Source organism: Chaetodon auriga, chromosome 11 (assembly GCF_051107435.1).
Source record: "Chaetodon auriga isolate fChaAug3 chromosome 11, fChaAug3.hap1, whole genome shotgun sequence".
Taxonomy (NCBI): Eukaryota; Metazoa; Chordata; class Actinopteri; order Chaetodontiformes; family Chaetodontidae; genus Chaetodon; species Chaetodon auriga.
The window spans coordinates 18,520,857-18,542,382 of record NC_135084.1 but is presented as its reverse complement, the minus strand read 5'-3'; the positions used below and the strand labels follow the sequence as shown (position 1 = coordinate 18,542,382).

The 21,526-nt window shown below is 44.0% G+C and overlaps 2 protein-coding genes across 3 annotated transcripts in view; one reads left to right on the top strand and one right to left on the bottom strand.

Annotated features, from left to right (window-relative positions):
• The first annotated feature begins 1,199 nt into the window (after positions 1-1,199).
• On the top strand, positions 1,200-21,491 carry phyhiplb (phytanoyl-CoA 2-hydroxylase interacting protein-like b). 2 transcript variants are annotated; one of them, XM_076742242.1, is made up of 6 exons: positions 1,200-1,509; positions 1,594-3,349; positions 12,558-12,754; positions 14,459-14,633; positions 16,466-16,583; positions 18,628-21,491. In XM_076742242.1, the coding sequence occupies exons 2-6, from the start codon at positions 3,244-3,246 to the stop codon at positions 19,169-19,171; spliced, it is 1,140 nt and encodes a 379-aa protein (XP_076598357.1). In that variant the 5' UTR covers positions 1,200-1,509; positions 1,594-3,243; the 3' UTR covers positions 19,172-21,491. The 2 variants fall into 2 exon arrangements, with proteins under 2 accessions (XP_076598357.1, XP_076598358.1); XM_076742243.1 differs by having other exon boundaries at positions 1,360-3,349.
• Positions 20,123-21,526, bottom strand: part of LOC143327767 (protein FAM13A-like) — a 20,002-nt gene continuing 18,598 nt past the window's right edge. The window contains exon 21 of the mRNA XM_076742241.1: positions 20,123-21,091. Within this exon, the coding sequence (XP_076598356.1) occupies positions 20,965-21,091 (127 nt within the window). The 3' untranslated portion in view covers positions 20,123-20,964. The remainder of the gene's footprint in view (positions 21,092-21,526) is intronic.

The following is a 21,526-nucleotide window of genomic DNA, read 5'->3' as shown; positions in this document are numbered from 1 at the left end:
TCATCCGCACTGCACAGAGATATTGATCTTCTCCTCTAACTCTGCAACAAAAAATCCAATAAGCATATTTCCCAAAATGTCAAACTGTTCCTTGAAGCTTTTCCGATACAGTGCATCATCTATCAATTAAGTTCAATTTATTAATAGTCCTTCATCCCTGCTTTCAATCAGTCTCTCCTGATTAAAACATGTGGGCTTGTTGGTTAAGAATGAATTTCATTATTCGCTAGATTTTACTGTTACCATGGGAGAAAATCTCAGATAAACTGGGATTTCATTTGGAGACCCAGAGACACACATGGACATTATCAATCAAGCTGCGGCAAAGCTAAGGCCAGAGCTCACGCTGCAAATCAATGACACGCCTCACTAGCTTCCCTCAGACAAATGTGTTTGTGGTACGCAGTGACACACACACACACACACACACACACACACACACACACATTACAGCCTGGAGACTTGGTATTGTTTCCTGCTAATTTAAAATGTTGTGGCCTGCGTGCTCCATTTACTGGCTCATGACTGACCTCTTGGATGAGAAGTGATGTGCAGTGACCGCAGGGTGCGTGTATGTGGGAGTGTTAGAGACAGCAGAAGATGGAGAAGAGAAGAGACACTTGGATTTTGGATCACCTAACCTATTTGGCCTGTTTTCTCCGACTCTTACAAACCCTTCTCCCCGCTATTTCTCCATCTGTCACTGCGTGTCATGCGGCCTCTGAGCACGGCAGAGTGAGCAAATCAGAGTGGACTGCCACTACAGGGCACACTATGACATGTAGCGCACACACTGCACTGCAAAGTAATATGCACTTTGTGGGATCTAGAGTAAAAGGAGAGAATATAGGAAAAGTGGCAGATAGAGAGAAAGAAAGGAGATGAGACATGAAGAGGAAAAAATGTAAAAGAGGGTGAAGAGGAAAGATGTGGGTGAGGGAGGAGAAGGGGGGAGGGGGTGAACTTGGCTGGGTGTGTGTTTCATGGGACACTGTGTCGCTCTTTTTCATCCTCCTGCAGCTCTGGAAGCACTGACGCTAACACATGATGACTCCTGCTGGAGGGGATATGGGTGGGTGGAGAGAGGGATGGCAAGGAGGACGGATGGAGGTAGGATGAGAAGGAACCCTCCAGAATCGGTCAGCCTCATCCTCCACCTCCTCCTCCTCCTCCTCCTCCTCCTCCTCCTAAGCCACACCAGATAAGCGCAGCAGGCTGAGCGGGAAAGAGGGGGGTGGAGGCAGAGCAGTGAAGAGAAATGCATGATGGCATACATAACAATGAGCTTTTTTATCATTTTGGTGTACCGAGGGCCATTAGCTGAGCTCTAGTTCTTTTTTTTGTTTGTGTTTTTGATTGCTGCCCGTAGCTTTTTGATGAGCTCACTCGCGGGTTTATGGAATTACAGTGGAAACAGAGTCATTTAAACAGATGCTGTGTTAATCTGTGGATATCAGTGCAAAGCTCTTTAGTAATCAAGCCATCTTAGACAGCAGAGGGGGGCAGCTGGTAAGTTACTCTCATATAGTAAACACATAAAAGCATAATTCTGCATTTAACATTCCTGCACTAATAACTGGTTTCATATTATAGATCACTTCACACTGAATCTAGCAGCATCCTCTCGGACACAGATGGTTTGGTGTGTTTCAGCATGCTGACCTTCACTTTTAATGAGTTGTGCTTCCTGGGCAGGAAATTTGAGCCAGATGCAGCCATGGTCTAATGAAACCGAGCATGGAAATAATTTCAGGCCTGGTGCGTGTAATACCTTTCCTTCTGAATCTGAATGCCACCGTGATTATGAGCTTACCGGGATTTTTAATTCGCCTGCCCGCCGTAACCCCATTTTCTAATCCTCAAAATGTGCATGAAAATGCTCAGCAGCCACTTTGCTCTATGAATCATGAAGCATGGACAAACTCTTCCTGCTTCACCGGTGATGATGATGCTGTCAGTGAGCCTCACTCACATGTCAGGGTGACTTCCCTCCCATAATTCAACAGTGCATCCTGTAGTGCGGCAGTTCCCCCTCAGCCCTTCTGAACAGCGTGACTCAGCTGCAGATTCGTTGTCCGCTGAATGGATAAACACTCTGTCGCCTCTCCTCAGGGCTCCTTGCGTAACGCCGCCAGAGACAAAACAAATAGAAAGTAACGTCGCCTCACTCTGATGCTCACCTACGGAGAATGCAGAGGAGAGAGCACTGCTTTAGGAAATATAGGAATGAAAATGACTCCATGTTGGTGTTATTAGAGGTGCCTGCAGCCTTCAGCGTGTGTGTTAAGCCACTGTTTACGCGTGCACTTGACCTTTATTGCCTTGGCAGTTCTGTTCCTGGGAGCCACTGATAAAGAGGGTGTAGTAGAGCAGGGGAGATAACTGCAAACACACACCCCACAGCCAAGCATGATGGCTTTCTGACACCCACGGGGTTTAATATTTTATTATGTGCCATTGCAAGGCAAGAAGGATCGTCTATAAGATGGAAGAGCAGAGGCTGTTTGTTCATTATGTCGTGCAATATGTCAAAGTCGTCCCCCAGCAGCTCATTACTGTGTGGTCCACTTGCACCTGCGCTGCTGTGAGAGAGGGCTACACCTCACCAAATAAGGACATGTGAGAGACCCTTGTTGGGATGACGTTGAACGTGAAATAGCAAAAGAACGGGAGTGTGTGGACGGTTTAGATGGAGACCTAAACCGGAGGGGGAACACCGGCCTAATCTGGTTACATAAGAGGCCTTTGAATTTGCGGAACGTCTGTGCACTAATCTGCTGAACTATTCATGTTCAACTGTCCCGCGGCGCAATAACGCACAGGACACACGCGCGCGCACACTTGTGGCTCTGAAGGCACAGTAGCGCACGAAGGACGCGTGAAATAAGATAAAGGCACGCGCTGATATCGGTGAGGTTCGTATATTCAAACGCGTCTCTGCAGAAGCTGCTATGAATCACGTTGCCAACTCGAACTGGCGGCTTGTGCTGTTCGCGCCCGTGACGATGCCGCTGACGCGCCACTAGCCGCACCACCCAGGAGACAGAGAGGAGAGCTGAGAGCGGCGGAACGAACAGGGGACCGACTGACAGACTGACTGACTGGAAAACGGTCTCTCTTTCGCTTTCCTTTCTCCTTCCTTGACGACCGTGGACGGAAGCCCGTCGTCGCGCGAGTCCGGTGCACGATATTGAACGAGTGACAGCAATTCACCAGTAGCATCATCCAGACTCTTCTGCGGAGATGGAGGTACCAGGCTTGGCGCACAACATCACCAGCCCATTAAGTCCCTGCGAGGGGATGATCAAGGACCTGAGCTTGGACGCCATACAACTGTGCGAACGAGATGGTAAGGAGAGGTTTGTCTGCCTTTCACTGGGAGGTTGAGACATTTGCGCATATCGGCGCATTAGGCGCTAATGTCAATTTCAGAGCCGCGGCAGCGCGGACGGTCTGATTTGTCATTGGTTTTAGCTGCATGTTGTCCCTTTATTGTGTGTCTAAAGGAAGTAGGGGCCGACCGCTCCGCCGGTTCCGAGGTGGATGGATAGAGGGATGGATGGTGCGCTTGTGCGTGTGTGGAATGGCTGAGTGTCTACGGTGGCGGTTTTGTTCATTCATAAGAAAGCGGTCTCTGTTCAAAAGAAATGCATATTTCTGCAAACTGAACATGCACAGGCGAGGATAAGGAGTTCAGTGATGATTGGCTTTATTTCAGCACCGCAGACATGGACAGAGCCCGGAGCTACCCCGCCTATAACCGCTGCCTCTTGGCTATTTCTCAGGGGGCTGTCTCCATCAATTTCTTTGCACATAAGGCATGACACCCTGCATAATTTTTAATATTACAAATGACTCGGGTTTAAATCTTATATCCCATCCTCAATTTAAGAGAACCTCTCCCCCTACGTTTAAAATCATCAAGTCATGCAGCTGCACCCATGCTGGATAGTCAGACTTCTATTCAAAAGTTTTCTGATTATTAACCATCAAACAAAGAAACATATATCTGATCATAGATCAGAAGGCATCAATAAGCTAAATTTATGTCAACGTGGATAAGCAGTTTTTACACCAGCAGGCTTCACCCTGATGCGAATTTAATGGTGGGGAGAAAAAAAGCAAGTCATCATCAGGAGAGAATGAGAGGCTCAAACATGGCTGCACCCACGTGTGTGCACAGGCGGTGCAGCCCTACACACCCATCAGAGCAATTACACACAATCGATTCCACATCTGAGTCCAGATCTCAGAGACCCCTTTTTAATCAGGACGGTCAGTTAATTCACATCCATGGCAATGAAATGAGATTACACATTTTCATTGCTGAATGGATTGAATTGGGTTTTTTTTTTTTTCTCTCAGCTATACCAAATTTCTTGATCTCTATTTGGACTGACCAGTTTTGTGCGCTGGTGGAGTCAATGGCGTGTCTTCATTGAGCCTCCAAACGACCCCCAGTATCTGATCACAGTGCAGCCATTGTAGCACACTGCCTCATTTTGTTATCTGCCTGGGCTTCTTCTCATAATGTAATACAGCAGCACATAGTTTATATCCTCTTAGTGCTTTGCTGGCCTGATTCTGAAGCTGTAATTTTAATAATGGTTTATAGGCTCGGGCTGGACTTCTCTAATGGACCCTGTGCCAGCTTTGTGCTTCCTGTGCTGCAGGTTTATTGGGGAGCTTTTTTTTTTTTTTCTTTTTGATAAGCCCGGTCTTTCCAACAAGAGAGCCACTTTCCTATTTATCAAGAAGATTAAGTGTAAATAGTGTCTGTGTCCTTGAGACACCCACATGCTCTCTGTTTATGGAGCAACACAGCTACATTGTCTACCTTCTGTGCTGATTGTGTGGAGCAATTGGTGGTTTTCGTACAGCTGAGTAGTTCCTAGAATTGTTAGTTCAGATACGTAATTCATATAGTGTAGGTGGTTTACTTGAAACACACATCAGTGCAGTTTAAGTGTTGTCACTGCACAATGCGTGAAATGAGCTGTGGACAACATCCTGGAGCTTCATGGTGAGGGTTGAGATTTGTGTTTTAAAGTAAGTGAAGCCTGCAATGTTGAATTTCTTTGGGAATGGTTTGAAGTGTTGATTGGATTATATTAGTGTTCCTGTTATTTTGACCGCCCCCTGAATATTGATGTAGCGGTTTCTCACTTTAAAATGACCTCCAGCAAACTGTCTAGTTCACACTTTCCCTGCCACACCCTGTGTAGAAGACTGCAGAGCCCTCTTTTAGCTTTCTTGGAAATTGGCTGTTTTATCATCTGGTCAATACGTACTTTTTTCCAAGGACTGTATTAATTTCAGTTCCACGTAGCATTCTAAATTTATCTCCCAAATCCATTAATATTTAATTGGCAGCATGAGAGGCTTATGTGCCTATGCTGACCCAGCAAATGGAAATGCGTGCACCTTCAGTAGGCCTACTGTCTGTGGGAAAGAGCTCTCTCACACAAACCGACGACTGTTTGAGCGTTTCAATGCACAAAAGAAAGAGTGGGATACAAGTTGTTCTTGTGTGTCCCCTGCATTAAAGGGTGTTACAGACTTAATGGTTCAGTTTAGTGAAGGGGTTGCGACTTGAATGAGTGTAGGGAAGGTTTTTGCTGAGAGTGATGAGTAGTGGGAATATTACAGAACTGTCTTGTGTGATTAAGAAGTCTCCTCAACTGGTGTGCAAAGGTCTGGGGACACAAAGAACCGCTGCAAAGGAGACCATCATTTTGATTTTATATTCGCAATAAATGCATACTTACAGGGAGTAATGAAATACACTCTACGTGTCTTGCAAGGCTTTTGTGCCATGGCTGTTGACATAATTAAGTTGTCATGATGGATGGCTGCCATTTATGCAACCAAGTACTGTATCTGCACTGTCTGAAATCTCTCAGCCTGAAACACTGCTGCTCAGGCTGTGACATGCTCAGTCTGGCAGTGTGTGTGTGTGTGTGTGTGTGTGTGTGTGTGTGTGTGTGTGTGTGTGTGTGTGTGTGTGTGCCCCCATGGTAGACAGACAGACAGACAGATGCGTAGCTAGACCAGTAGATAAATAGCAAATCATCTTCCAAATATTCCTTAACATCGTCAGTAACTGTGTCAAGTTGAAGTAAAGCTCCCTCAGTGTCGAGCCTGCCAATTACTAGTCGACGACGGCATTGTTTCCTCAAGCACAGTGCTGCAACACTTGAACAAAAGGCTTACTTTTCAATCCGTTCGAAACCACAAAGGAGCCGGAGCAACACCCTGAGAAGACTTGCAAGATGAAACAGACAGTGGAGAAACGATTGTGCTGGGGCAATATTTCTTATCTCACTGTCCCAAATGTGTTGCATATTGGAGCCTCTGCTCCAGTGTTGTACTTGTATGGATGGCAATGTTGGTCCGTCAGTCTGTCCACCACTTTGGTCCAGACTGAAATATCTCAGTAGCTGAACTGCAACTCTGTCTTTTCACCGAGCCCCATCATCAGGTCAAATGTTATGACATTACCATTAGCCTTAGCTGTCCTGTGCTTGTTGCTAATTAGCAAATGTCAGAGTACTAACACATTTGCTAATGATGTGTTAGCATGCTAATATTAGCATGCCTGGAAAGCAAAACTCCTGTCATAATAAGTGGACTTGTGTACAGTTTATGTTCCAACATGGCACATTAGCAAGCCGCCCTTACGACATACAGCATCATCTGAGTAAGCTGGCATTTTAGTTTGGCTGATGTTCAATGTGAGCAGTTGTGTGCCATGACTGTGCTGGCAAGAGTTACAGGTACACATTATGCAGGCACTTATTGGCTGCATAAAATATTCAGTTGCTATTGACTTCAGCTCAGAGCATTCATTGAGACTGAGTGCAGTGCAATCTCAACCTGAAAATCTGCTTCGTGCTAATTATGCTGCTATGAAACACTTTCCAGATAAACCTCATCTTAAAATATAACATTATGGACAGAAACTGATTTGGTTGTAATCACACACTCACATGTGTATTCTGTCACTATCAGGTGCTATTTTGTCAAATTTTCATTTGGGCGGAAGCTGGACGTCGTTACTTGACTGTCAGTTGGGATGAAAGTAGCACACGGGTGGATCAGAGGTAATTGTTTATATTATTCTTGTATGTAACTTCAAACATAAAATTATTCATTTTCAATTTAAATTTTCAGTTTTGTGTCAAAAAATAAACAGCTAGATTTCCACTGGATGGAAATCGTAGAAATGACTTCCTTTAGGTGTGACTCAATGATCACACCTTCATGAAATAAGGGCTGGTTAGTTAAGAATAAACAGATAATTAGCAGATCAGACAGCGGTGCCATGGATACACATACAAGGTGGCTTATTCTGACCAAACATGTTGGCTAAGTAATGTAAGAAATGTATGTAGAAACGTATGTATGTTATTGTTAGTTGACCTTTACATCTAAAAATTAAGTTTCATTAAAATAAACTGCTGCTCCATGGATTATGTAGTTAAATACCAAGCTATTCTTGTTTTTGGGAGATCCACTCTTCACCTTTACGGATGCACTAGAGAGTTATTAAACATCACATATTTAGAATGGAGTTTGGTGTGAGGTTCTCTTCAAACAGAAGAGAAGAAGAAGCTATGTACACAGTGTAACTACAGCGGAGCAAAAGAAACACTCGTTACTGTAGAGAGAAAAAAGAGACATCACTATTGTCCTGATAATGACCTTTTTGGGCAGATCCAGATTGTATCCAGATCGATTTTTGAAAGTCTGCACTGGCAAAAAACCAAAAAAAACCCAAACAAATGTAAATCAGAGCCAAGCCACATTTTGGAGGTGGTTTGAGATGTGATTCCAATCATATTTCTACAAATGCGTTTCAGTCTGGACGCTGTTGACGCTCAAATTGGGTTTTCGAAGTTTCTTATTTGTCATTCACAATGTAACACAACAACAACAACAACAACAACAACAACAATGTCAAATCCAGAGTGATGGAAGTGCCTCTGCGCGGGTCCATGCTGCTACTAGCAGAGCGAGATGAAGGACAACACAGAGAACGACAACCCGTGGACAGACGCTGAAATAAATTGTCTGCACTGCAACTTGACAGCACGATTGTTTGGAAGGCAAGATGATGGATCTCTGTGTCTCATGCTTCCTTACTGGAAAGCCGCATCTGACGCGTACGTCATTACCACAGCAGCCCATGCAGATAGGCTAGTGATGCCTGGACACATAAAAATAATCTGATCACTTGCAAAATACAGTCCGGACAGTCTGTCAGTCTTAAAGATCTGATTTGAGAATCAAATGTGATTTGCCTGCAGTCTGAACAAAGCCAATGACTCCCGAAAGTTAAACCTGACTTGCTTCAATACTGGAAAAACTCCTGCATGGCAAACTTCAGGATGTGTTAAAGTACTAAATAATCTGTCAAATGGCCATGACTGCAACAAATGAAACAATAACGTCAGCTTGTCATTAAAAGTAAAAAATCATATTGTGATCTTATTGTGATGCCAACTCTTGGCCCCATGTTACTTTCATACCAGCTCCACCCTAAATAAACTCCCTAGTTTACAGCAGCCTGTTGTTTGGGAATTCAAATCATGCAAATAAGAAACAATGACTCATTCTAGTTTTGTTAAAGTTCAGAAAACCAGATCTGTCCTCCCTGAAGGTCCTCTGTATTTAATGAATTTGTAATGACAGGTCGATTCTGAACCGACTAGTCCTCTCCCCCACTTAGGGTTGTGTTATTAGTGTCTTGGTCTTTGTTTGCTGTTCAGGGTCTCACTGATGTGTAAAAGGTGGAGCAGAGACTGTGGAGCCTGGATGAACAGGGCGTCGTTTATGCTCTGTGCACTGAGAGGAACAAAAGGCGTGATTTTCAAAGGCCTGAGAGCAGAGACGCCTCGTCTGTCTGGTGCACAGCTCATGTCTACTGTTCAGTTTTAGACTGAACACAGCAACTTAAACAGTAGGAGGTTCGTCTGTCTGAACTGAGTGCCCACTTGTGCAGTCAGAGACAATCAGTGCTCCTATCATCTGCCAGATCTTTTTTTTTTTCCACACTAACACACCTGCCAACAGTACTTGGGATATTGATTTTTCAGCGGTAACCTTGACTGAAAGTTTTGAAATTGAGAAGCGTGCACCTTCAAATGGAGCCTCATGGTCTCACATGGCGGACGCTTTTATCACCAACCACCACTCAGACAATACATCTCTGTTATGTAGATGGCCTGAATGGAAATCAAATAACTTTCCTCTCACTGGTAAAGCATGCTAACAAGTCATTTATCAAACCAGGTGTGACTGGAACAAATCCTGCCACAGAGAGCCATTAAGATGGCTCCACGTATGCGTGTTAACAGGATTTTTATTGATCCTTCTGCATCTATTGCAGTCCCACACTGTGACATTTGACTGCACACTGAGTAAAAGAGCAATACCCAATAAGGTCCATTTAATAGGGTTCAGTAGATGCACTGGAGTCACCTTCCATCTTCTGTGTGCTACAGTTTGATGCGTTGCTCAAGCATGTTCAGTGCTCCGTGTGTGTCGTTTTGACCTCCTGTACCGTACATGTGTGCTCAGTGTGAGTAATCTGCGCTCCTGAGAAAATGCTCAAAGAAACAACTCTCATTTTGCTTGATCATGATGAGGCAAAAATCCCCCACTGTCCGCCTCCTGCAGAGTATCGTATACAGTGCAGTAAATTTTAAGCATATGACTCAACAAAATGATGATCAGCTACAGTAGCAACCCAGGTGCGAGGCACAATACAAGCACATAAGTCAGAACTGAGGGTTTAGGCCTCCCGTGTGAGATTGTAAAAGTGTTTTACTCTCCCTCATCGCCTGACCTTCATCCTGCTTGGCTTTCACTCCTCCATCTTTCTTCCTGTGCTCTCGGAGTCCCAGAGGATTCAGAGCACAGCTTAGCCCTGCCTCTCAACAAAGCCAGCGTCTTTACCTGCAGGCAGGGCTACTGAGTCAACGTTATATTCACACATAGATTGGCATTTAGAGCCAGAAAGTTGGAGTCACTTCTGTGCATTAATTTGGTTCATTCATTTGCCAGCATGCACTGACTGAAGTCTGAAGCTTGTTCATGACTGTTCTGCGTGTTTCTTAAAACATTTCTGTCTGTCTCATGAGCATTTCCTTTTGAGTTTTTGCCCAGCAAACTGCAGCCTTCAGAGCTGGTTTTCCCTGATAACATCACTTTCAGTTCGGCTTCGTAGCCTCAAGAGTGTTACGTAGGCGATATCGACTGCATTTGAAAAGCTTACTTTGTCTGTGTGGTGTCTTCATTTGCAGGTTAATTAGGAAAGCATTAGAGTAAGCAGGAGCTAAATCAGCGTTGTGGAGTCAAAGGCAGCTGTAAGGACACGGGCCCACATGGAGTCTCCTTTCAGAGTTTTTAAGAAAAACATCAGTGTTGATATTGACGCTTTAAGGAGGAGAGAACAAGGAAGTTACTCTGCTTCAAGGCACAACAGGCAAGGCATTAGTGTTTACCGTCATATGCTGATGGCGACCTGAGGTAGTGAGAGTTTGGACTAGAAAGAATAACCTGGGAGCTTATGTTTTATTATTATTAGGAATCTGCAAAAACGATTGACAGGACATATAACAGTGATAATAACTCAGATAAAATATGAAATAATGTTCACATCTGCTCTTTAAAGCCTGGATTACTGAGCATTTCACACTTCAGTTTTTCACATTTTGAAAACTTGTGAAGGAAATCTTTGGCAGTGTTTCACTCCCTTTGGGCATATTTCAGTCAGAGAATGTCAGCAGGCCTTGTCTTCTTCTTGTTTTTGGTAAAGGTCAGCAACAGTAAGTCTCAGGTGGGACGTTACAGTGCTGACTTCACTGTCTGCTGCGTGCTGACCTGATGGAGCGTTTTCTGACAGAGGTCTGCTCCGTCATGACCCTCCCAGTCTGAGCCAAACTTAGTGGGCTTTAAGTATAATGAGATGGGCTTTAAATGTAGACCAGCCGCAGGACGAGATGTTTTCACAAGCAGAGAGCAAAGCATGGCGCGGTCAGGCTGAGGGTGGAACCGCTGTGTGCATTTTTTCTTTTCAGTGCAGAAGATACACTTAGTTTCATTCAGTATGAGCAGCGGTGTGGTCCAAACATGTAACAACAGGGGGTCTTTCTTTTTAGGTTAAAGATTATTTTTGCTAATCAGCTAGTTGTGATTAGGAACTAGCTATTAGGACAAAAGTAAGTGGGGGGTCTGGCCTGTTCTGGTCTGGTGAGCCATGCTTTGAAAAAAGGGGCCAAGCGAGGATAAAATCGTTTGGCTCGGCTGCTTTTATCTGTTTTCAGCTTTTAAGGGAAGATACACAGTGAGTGCAGGAATTACCGTCTGTTTGGCTATTTCCTAAATCTACAAATGCTCCACTGTCAGAGGGTTGTCTGGAGGCGAGACAGGAGAGTCCACACAACCCAATTATGGGATTGCTCTTTCATGTCGCCCTCTCCCAGCTGATGAGCGGAGATGGATGTTCCATGCTCCGCTGCTTCCACCATTGTTTACTCTCTATAGAGTTCAGTCGTGTTGTGCATTACTCCCAAATTCTGCATTCTTGTGTTTTACTCACTCTCGTGTTTGGACCCCCGAGCGCGCACAGAAAACACATTGTTGTCATGCCAAGTGGGCGACTCCGAATGTGACGCAAAGTCTATATTCACCCTAATTCTACAAAGCTCTCATTCACCCGTGTTTAGACGCATTTGCATTGGCCTCAGTGTGCACTTTGGGTCGTACGCCTCTGCTACATATTGTGTTACTAACAGGGACCTGACTAATGCATGAAATGTGAGATTCACCAGCCTATTTGATGGAAAACGATGTTGCAGTGCAGCATTTCAGTGATTGTTGCAGGGTCATGTGTATTTCCTGAAGTGTGGTAGCTGAGTTTTTTTGTTTTTTTTTCTTACTTCTGATCATAAATGGATCCATCTCTGCCGAGAAGAGGGAAGATTCAATCAGCAGCGTTTGAAATATTTAATGCCTCCTATGTTCTGGAAAGCAGATAGGTTTTTTTTTGTGTGTGTGTGTGTGTGTGTGTGTGTGTGTGTGTGTGTGTGTGTGTACTGAGGGGCTGATGTGTTTCCATGGCAACATATATGGTCGGCAACACAGGCATTTCTTTGTGTGTGTGTGTGGTGGATATACTACTGTTAGTGCTGTCTGTGGAGTAATTACTGAGAAGCTGCAGTAGTATGGATGGTTTTTAGTATGAAAGAGAAGAGAAACAAGGTAATTCTGAGGTCTGAATTTAAGCTGGACAACATTTAAAGGAGTGCACTGATTTAACAGGGTTTCTCAGATAGTAAAAATCTGATTTACAATCACTGATCAATGTCTTATAGTGCTTAACTTATTACGAGCAAAGATTCAGAGCTGATATTGTATCGAATTTAACAACTCCTGCAGTAAACACGAACCATATGATTTAATTTTGGTATATTTTTATGGTATATTGGTATTGTTATTGTTGTATATATTGTTATTACATCAACATTACTCACCGCTTTTCAACTACCCAGGAAGTAAATCCCAGGACGGCAGCATCTCCGAGATGGAGGAGCTCCCTGTTCCTCAGAACATCAAGATCAGCAACATCACCTGCGACTCCTTCAAGATCTGCTGGGACATGGAGCCTCGCAGCAAGGAGCGCATCACGCACTACTTCATTGACCTGAACAAGAAGGAGAACAAAAACTCAAACAAGTTCAAACACAAGGTAACGGCTGAATCAGCGCAGATTAGTACGTTTAAAGGTAACACTACGGGGAGATGACTCACCTGGAGGCCTCTCGATGCAGACTCACTGAACAGAGTTTACTGCATTTCATAAATAAGACAGAAATGTGCAGCTCATGGCTATAAGAAGAAGCTAAATTATTTCAGAAACACTGTGATGTTTTAATCTAACAGTCAGTGTGTGTGGAGGAGCACACACACATACGTACACACACACACACACACACACACACACACACACACACACACACACACACACAGACCCAGTGACCTCTGACCTAAAGGCATGAAGGATGTCAAGACATGGAACTGAACTAAAGAAAAAGTAGCTTCTTCCCACCAGCCATGAGGCGAAAATGGACAAGTTTCACGCATGTTTAATATTTATTCCAAGTGTAGTAACGTCTGCACACGAATAAGAGGTTTTGTGTTTATGAGATTCATTTGTGTGAGAAAATTGAAAAATTAAAATGAGTCTTGAAAGCACAAACAAGGCAATGTGTCAGTCTTGATGAAGAAAAAATCATTCCTGTATTTAACCACCTAAACGGCTCCTTGAGATTAAAATCTATTTTTCAGCTTGTACCAGGCCAAGAGGCCTTAGGAAATAAATACAAACACATCATCAGGCTAACAATTTCCAAAACTATGAAAACAGAATAAACACACATTCTACCATCAAAAGTAATCAGACAATTTCAAAGTCCTTCTGCACATTGATCCCAGAGGAAGGAACAATGTATTTAAAGGCTTCGCTTTCCTCATACTGTGGAACATACAGTGGACTAAAGGTTAGGGGTCAGGCTCAGGGTTTGGGTTCGGGTTAGGGGTCAGGCTCAGGGTTTGGGTTCGGGTTAGGGGTCAGGCTCAGGGTTTGGGTTCGAGTTAGGGGTCAGGCTCAGGGTTTGGGTTCGGGTTAGGGTCATGGCCGTTACCATCCTGCGATCTCAGATTAGTGATACATTTTGTGATGCTATAAACACCTGCAGCTCTGATAATCCTTGATGTTTGAAAGCTAAAACAACTGATTTGAAGCCGAAGCACGTAACAGAGGAACACCATGTTTTACCTCAAGATAACCTTTCGTGCCTGAGGCAAAAAGACCCATTTCATGGTGGTTTTGACTCCACGGCGAGCCATTGCTCCTAATACAATAACATCACTCACGCGGCCTTCTCTGCCTGAGAGTAATTGCACCACCAGCTCCTCCAGCGGATCAGTCAGTGATCTGCTTTAGTTATCTTACAGACTTGTTTCATCAGCCTCCCTCCTTTCCTCCTGCAGCACTTCCTGGGTGCTGCGTAGCTGAGTGTTTCTCCTCTTTCGACTCTGTTATAGCTCACGACCTCATACTGGTATTTAGATTTTGGTGTGCAGCAACAGTGCTGGTGGATTAATGGGCTGACTCTGTTGCTAGGCAGGGGCTCCTGCTCCAATCAATGAGCTGCTAAGGCCCACTGAGACTCGAGGGGGGGGAGTGAATAGTGTACAAATAGTGTACATACATAAACGAAAGGGCAGCCACAAGTATAAACTGCAGTTGGCGGCTCATATGAAATGTGTGCACGTGTGCGGTTACATGCAATCCCTGCATGTGGCTCAAAGAAAGCCATAACTGGAGTGTCTCTTTCTGACTCATTCACCTCCTTTTTCCATCCCTCCTGCACTCCCTCCCTCTGTCCAGGATGTTCCTACCAAGCTGGTGGCCAAGGCAGTGCCCCTGCCCATGACGGTTCGGGGCCACTGGTTCCTGAGCCCACGCACAGAGTACACCGTGGCCGTCCAGACCGCATCAAAACAGACCGACGGGGACTACGCCATCTCTGAGTGGAGCGAGATCATTGAGTTTTGCACCGCTGGTGAGTAATATACAGCTTAGCAGTACCATGACTACGTATATTTTCAGCGTGCGTGACGTCAGCGCTGCCTTTGATCTTTGCCTCTGCTTGACCAACTGAGCTACTGAACGATAGCGTAGGCCGTGAAGAGAGAGGAATACAATGGAGTAAAGGATGGAGCACAACATGAGGGAGAACATTTAAGGGAAGCTAATTTACACTGAGTGCAGGGAAAGATGGGTGGAGGAAGGGAGAAATAAGGATTAAAGCAAGCAGGGGAGCTGTGCTGTATATCTTCTGATGCAGGGGTCAACAAGTTCAACATCGCTGGCTAGAGGCTTAGAGTGGGGGAGGGGAGGATGGCGGAGGAGATGATGGGGTGGAGACTGGAGGGTAGAATTCATCAGGAGGGGTAGTTGTGAGAGGGATGAGGAGCAGCAGTTGAGAACGGGCGTGTAAGGCAAGTCTGTGCGATGAAGGCCGGGAGAAATTGATGAAGGCGGGTGTTTGAATGTGATGGTTTGTGTCATCCGTCAAACACCCTCCACTTCTGTTAAATCCTCGTCTGCAGTCGTGCTAGCAGCTCTGTGAGGCTGTGCAGGCTAAATGCTAATGTCAGCATAACAACTGGCTCACAGCGCCAATGCTAACATGCTAATGTAAAGCAGGTATAATGTTTACTACGTCATCATCTTAGTTTATCATGTTAGCATGCTAGCATTTGCTGATTAGCACTAAGCACAAAGTGCAGCTGAAGCTAATGGGAATGTCTCTAGTTCTTTATATTTATGATATATTTAGTCGAAGTATTGGACAAATATAAATATTGACCAGGTGATGGCACTAGATGAGGGCTCAATAAATGTATTAAAGTTCATCCTGAGGGTAACATGAATCAATGTGCATAATTTCAGGCCAATCTTCCCAATAGTCAGTCAGACATTTCACTCAAAATCACCAACGTGAGCCTCGTGGTATCCTCTCATCCCGCTAGCTGGTCTAAAAAGGGTGGGGCAGCTATGAGATGGACAAAGAGGAGCCGCTGAGATGGGGAGAGGGAGAACGGGCAGGAGGAGAGTGTGTGTGACGAAGGTGTAGTAAGAGAGACTGATGTAGGAGAAAGCTTAATGATATCATTGATCTTCAACATCCCAAGCGGGCAAAAGATGCCGCTGCCAAGAGCTTCCACTCCTGCAAAATCCTCATCTCTCAGATGAATTGTTTAACTGACATTGATTCCATTATGTCTCTCTGTCAACAGTCCAAGCCCTGTCTTATAAATTACATGATTTAGTTAAAAAAATAACAGATCATATGTTTTGACAGCTGCATTGCTGGATGCATTTTTCACACCTTACGGGCAGCCTGTGCTTGAAATTTGCTTGACATTAATAATCTATCAAAATAGCCTCAATGTCTTCTTTCATTTTTGTTCAAGGTGCTTTATCTTTGCATGAAAGAGCAGAGAGTTTTCTGCAAATCATCCACGTCTGCGAGTGTGAGCGCTTGTCGGAAAACTAGAATAGAGTAAAGAGCCTTGATCATGATGATCATCTTATTATTTGCTTTGGGTCCGCACCCATTTGGCAGAGCTGCTCACATGGTGGTGAGTGAAAGCAGACTGCATTACAGGACGTACTGAAAGTGTGTCTGGCCTAAATGCTGAGTCATTACAAGCTATGAAGATGAAGAAGTTAAGGATGAGAGCACACATATGCAGCACATATTCCATCCTATGCAGTGCGCACGGTCACTCTTATTCTTTATGATTGAAGAACTGGATTTTAATGACATTTGTACGTTGGTTTCCAGCATTCATTTCCACATTGTTATGTGTCGTGTCTGTTTTCTAGATTATTCCACAGTTCATCTAAACCAGCTGTTGGAAAAGGCAGAGGTCATCGCCGGCCGGATGCTGCGTTTCTCTGTCTTCTACAGGAACCAGAATAAAGAGTACTTTGACCACGCCAGGTTGGTAACACACCCCAGTTATTACTGAGAAGTGCATGTCGTCGATCAGTCCATCAGTTTCATTTTGATCTTTTCTTTAGTTTCGACTTAATGTGACCACTTTTATATGATTACAGTGTGAAAATGGCTGTTGTGCGTATTCATCTTTAAATATGTGTCTGTGTTGCTTTGCTCTACTCTTTCTCTCTGATTTCTTTGATTTTTAAAATGTCACTGCTTTGCTAATGTAGAATTTTGGTCACATTTGAAGCTTCGCCACTTTTACCACAGTAGTTTCATCCAGTTTTGAAGATCCATTATCAGTCTAGACTGAGTCTAACTCAGCGCTTTCAGAATTGTTATTTTCTATTACATGTGACTGGAGCCAATAAACATACTGTGGCTTTTTGGCTGGAGGGTAACTTTTTCCTTAATTTATCAATTAAAAAGAAAGATCTGATTCTCATTTTTGTTGTTAAAGACTTAGCTTGTTGTCCTTGCCTGTTGCTGTTCTTTCTCTTTCATTTGTAATTCAAAAATACTCAATGAAGGGAGAGTCTGCATTACTGAATCTCTGAATCTAACACAACCCTTAAGCTAAAGTTGCACTGCACATAGTGTTAATAAGCTGCTGTTATATCAATGCTGTGATGATAATAGTGTATTTTTGATAATGAGTAAATTTACATTAAAAGACATCTCTCCAAAGACTTAGCACTATATGTTTGTGTGCCACAGCAGCGCCTTGCCACCTGCAAACAGTATGATGATCACGTCATTTCGGGCTAATGTATTCCCCCTCTATAGAAACCTGCAAAAATGGAGATCCAGCTGAAGGGTGCAGCTGCACAAAGCATGCTAATTAGCTCCATAAATCCAGTGCATCAGAAACACTGTAGCAGCCGGCTCTACTGATTAAAGTCATAGTCTGTTTTTTGCCGTGATGTCCTCTGCACACATACATATGAGTGCAACAGAAAATGGCCATTTATTCTTCTGTCTTGTCATTTCTTTGCGAAGGACCAGATCCTGGTGTAGCTGCGCCAGACAATAGCAGACAGTTGTTAGGGGATGTGGCGGCGGGGAAAAAGCTGCGCAAGTCTGTTTTGATGTTAGATGAGAGTGTGACAGGCGAAGGAGAGAAAGAATATCTCTGGAGGCACCTCCTATAGTTGTTTGCTGAAGCTTTGTGCAGTTTTCTCCGGTTTGATGTGAGTGCTTTTTTTTTCTCCCCAACTTCCCGTCCAATCCTCCTCCCGTAACGTCGTTGTCTTTTCTCCTCGTATCTTCTCTCCCTCGGAGGAAATGCTCAGTGCCTAACAAAGCACACAGTTTCTGTCCTAAAGCCACAGCTTGTGAGCACTCTTTGTTGGAGCTGTGCAGCATGACGTCATCCGGATAGACTTCTCCCTTCTGCTGAGTTGCAGCTGGTGGAGTGTACTGAGAGTGCTTCTGTTAAACTGCGCCATCAGGTGGCGAGTGACAGTACTGACATTAGCATTAGTTCCCTGCTCCCGTGACCTGGGCTGCGGTGAATAATTCCATAATGCCACACAACAAAGCATCAATTACGGATATAATGACAACCTCTGGAGTGATGGCAGTATAATTACAGTCTGTAATTGGAGCTTGGGAGCTCAGATTTACTCTGTGGGGAAGATATGCAGCACTCACTTTGAATGTTCCGTGTTAATTTGCTTTCTGAGAGCTGCTTTTGTTTTCTCACAGTTTGTCACGACGATAAATAAATATTGTTTTCTCTCACTAATGGCATTACAGACACTAGATATGTTTTCCATTCTGAGAGTTCACTCTATTGTCTTGAGCCTCAGGCTGCATCTTAGACATTTAATCAGCTTTGTCCCATGTGTCAAACTGTCTGGAACGCTGCTGGTGATACTGGACGCCGCCTTCTGGCATTTCCAAAATCCAAACTTTGATTGGCTGAAGGGGGAGCAAAAAGAAAACTTGTTTTGATCAAAGCAATGTGCAGATTTGTTACTCACTGGGCCTAAAGGGAAAGTGATAACATGCTGGCTGTTTGTTCTCTTTTCCAAAACTCCAGGGAGGTGCAGGAGAACCGGATGCTGCCGTCAGTGAAAGACAACAGCGGCAGCCATGGCTCACCCATCAGTGGCAAGCTGGAGGGCATTTTCTTCAGCTGCAACACAGAGTTCAACACGGGCAAGCCTCCGCAGGACTCCCCTTACGGCCGCCACCGCTTTGAGGTTCGGGCTGACGTGCTCTTCAACCCCGACACCAACCTGTACTTTGGAGACTTCTACTGTATGTACACAGCCTACCACTATGTTATCCTGGTCCTGGCACCAAAGGGCTCCAGGGGTGACGACTTCTGCAAGCAGAGGCTTCCTGCGCTTGACATCACCAACAACCGCTTCCTCACCTGCAAGCAGGAGGAAGAGGGCGACGGCAGTTTGGTGTTTCACCACGCCCAGGATGTCATCCTGGAGGTGATCTACACGGAGCCTTTAGACCTGGCGTTGGGCACGGTGGCCGAGATCAGCGGGCACCAGCTGATGAGTCTGTCCACAGTAAACGCCAAGAAGGACCCCAGCTGCAAGACCTGCAACATCAGTGTGGGGCGCTAAGGAGAGGCAGAATGTAGGAGAGGGAGGGAAGGACTGGAGGTGACTGACCTCTACACACACACAGGAAGTCCACATGTACTGATGAAGCAGACCAACACATGCATGACGCAGCAGATTTAGTAGGCTCCCAGACATGCACACCAACATATCTCTGACACCGTTCTGTACTCTGAAGAGACCATCATTCCCAAAGAAGAGTGGAGAGAAAAGAAGAGGAAGGTACTCACTGACACCTGCACCGCTGTCTCCTCATCTGGAAAGGGTTACCTTAAACGCTGAAGACATACCTGAAACTGAGCAATCGAAACCTGGGACACCACAACACAGATCCATCCATCCATCCTGCAAGTCAACACTGGCGCACTGACCAAACCCTTTAACTGTACTAACGAACATGGGCTGCTTCTACTCAATTTCCTGTTGTTCATTTTAATAAGTTGTCCCATATTTTGTCAATGACCTTTGCCTTGTTATTATTGATATGCTGTTAATCGAGTGTCCGCTGTCTGCGTGGACAAGAAGCATTTTGTTGTTTCCAATCACTTTGTTTGACATTTTAGAAATGCTTTGTTCTCATTCCACAGGAGACAAATTCAGACTTCATTTTACCTCCGACTAGTGGCACAGACTGGTACTACAATTTTCTAGGGCTGCAGCATCAAGAGTTCTCTTTCTTTATACCAAAGGTATTGAAAACCAGACATGAAACCGCTGTGGAATCTGAACAGCACTAATGCAAAAGCCTCTAAAATGTGTATTCACAAAGTCTTTGATGACCAAGTGTGAACTATTTGTTGACTTGTTAACCTTTAAAAAAAAAAAAAAGCATGATGCAGTTCTGTGCAGCATGAGTATGAAAGCTGTCAGTACCTCCACCATTGCAACCTTTTCTGCAACAGTCGCTCTTATTTTAATGTAGTCAGTGGAAAGAAAGTAGAACCATAAACTGTGTTTAGCAGAATAAATGTGAAAAAATATTTATTTTTATTGATACATTCATATATATATGTCTATATATATATAGAAAATTATATAAACCAGAAGTGCACAATGTCAAAAGCTCTGATCATTGTCGACAACTGCATTTAGGGGGAATTCACTTCATATAGGCAAAATGAGGGGATAATCGCAAATTTGACAGCAGATACAACTTGCACTACACCGACGTTCACCAAAGTTCACCTTTTTTCCGAGGTGAACATGTAAATTGAACAATTTAGCTCAACTATGAAATCCTTAATGCATATCATAGCACAATGTAGGACTAAAAAACGGACATGCACAAACACTACAGGATTGTCTCATTGATTGCATTTAAGCTTACACTTTTGTTTTTTTTTTGCCAAGATAGCACTTTTTTTAAATGCAGTTTCCACCTTAACTATGGACAGACATGTCCAAAAATAGTATTTTGGCAAAAAAAGCAAGTAACAAAGTGCCATAATATACGTACAGTAATCTTAAAAATGACTAATATGTAACTAACATTGAGTTGTTAGAGCTCTTCATCCTTGACATAAATTAGTGCTACATGAAATACACTTGCTACATCAGGTTTATTATATGATGCGTCATGAATGACCATGGATGTGTTTCTGGGACTAAAAAAAACTTTGCAGTCGCCCTGCATTTAATTCAGATTGTCACCAATTTCCGTCAGTTTTCTTCTTGTAAAGTGCATCAACATAATAAGCATGACATGAAACAAGACCAGACCCACCGACTTCACACCCTTATTTTTGAGGAACGGTCGAGTCCTGCTAAGCTAGATAAAGGTCCCACTGTGAGTTCACTCAGCTGGTCTTGGTTGAGTCCTGTTGTTTACTGAGCAGGGCCTCCAGTAGACGGAGCTTCGCTTTGAGGTTCTTATACTGGCAGTACTCCTCTGCCATTGGTCCACGGTCCTCCTTCTGACAAGCCCTGTTAACAATACATGGAGGAAAAAAGATGCAAACAAAAGGCAAAAGTAGTTTCAAACAACCTGCAGCAGCTTCCATAACTGGTTGATAGTCCCTATGTTGCCTTACTCAGATAGCTTTGTACAGTGTGTATTGTAATCAAAAACTTACTGTATTTACTTTGGAGGACTAACATGTACAGTACAAAGGATGTGTACAGTTCAGAGCAAACGTCTATCTCTTCGTCTCTTTCCTGAGCTCTCTGTGCTGTATTAACGTTAAGTGAGTGTGCATTACACTGTCGTACCATTACGATGGAATTTCTTTTGTGGGTGTTTTTTCTTTGTTTTTCACAAGGCATTGTTGAAAACCAAAATGTTCCAAGTTTATTAAAAGACAAAATAAAACTCAGAAGCAAAGTCGTTTGGATGCGTGCAGTGGGCGTCGTTTGTGTGTG

What these genes read in the sequence shown, in the direction of transcription:
- phyhiplb (XM_076742242.1), top strand. Translation starts at nt 3,244, where the DNA reads ATGGAGGTACCAGGCTTGGCGCACAACATCACCAGCCCATTAAGTCCC. An exon ending in ACAACTGTGCGAACGAGATG is followed by an intron (nt 3,350 to 12,557) that starts GTAAGGAGAGGT and finishes TCAACTACCCAG; the next exon opens with GAAGTAAATCCCAGGACGGC. An exon ending in CATTGAGTTTTGCACCGCTG is followed by an intron (nt 14,634 to 16,465) that starts GTGAGTAATATA and finishes TCTGTTTTCTAG; the next exon opens with ATTATTCCACAGTTCATCTA.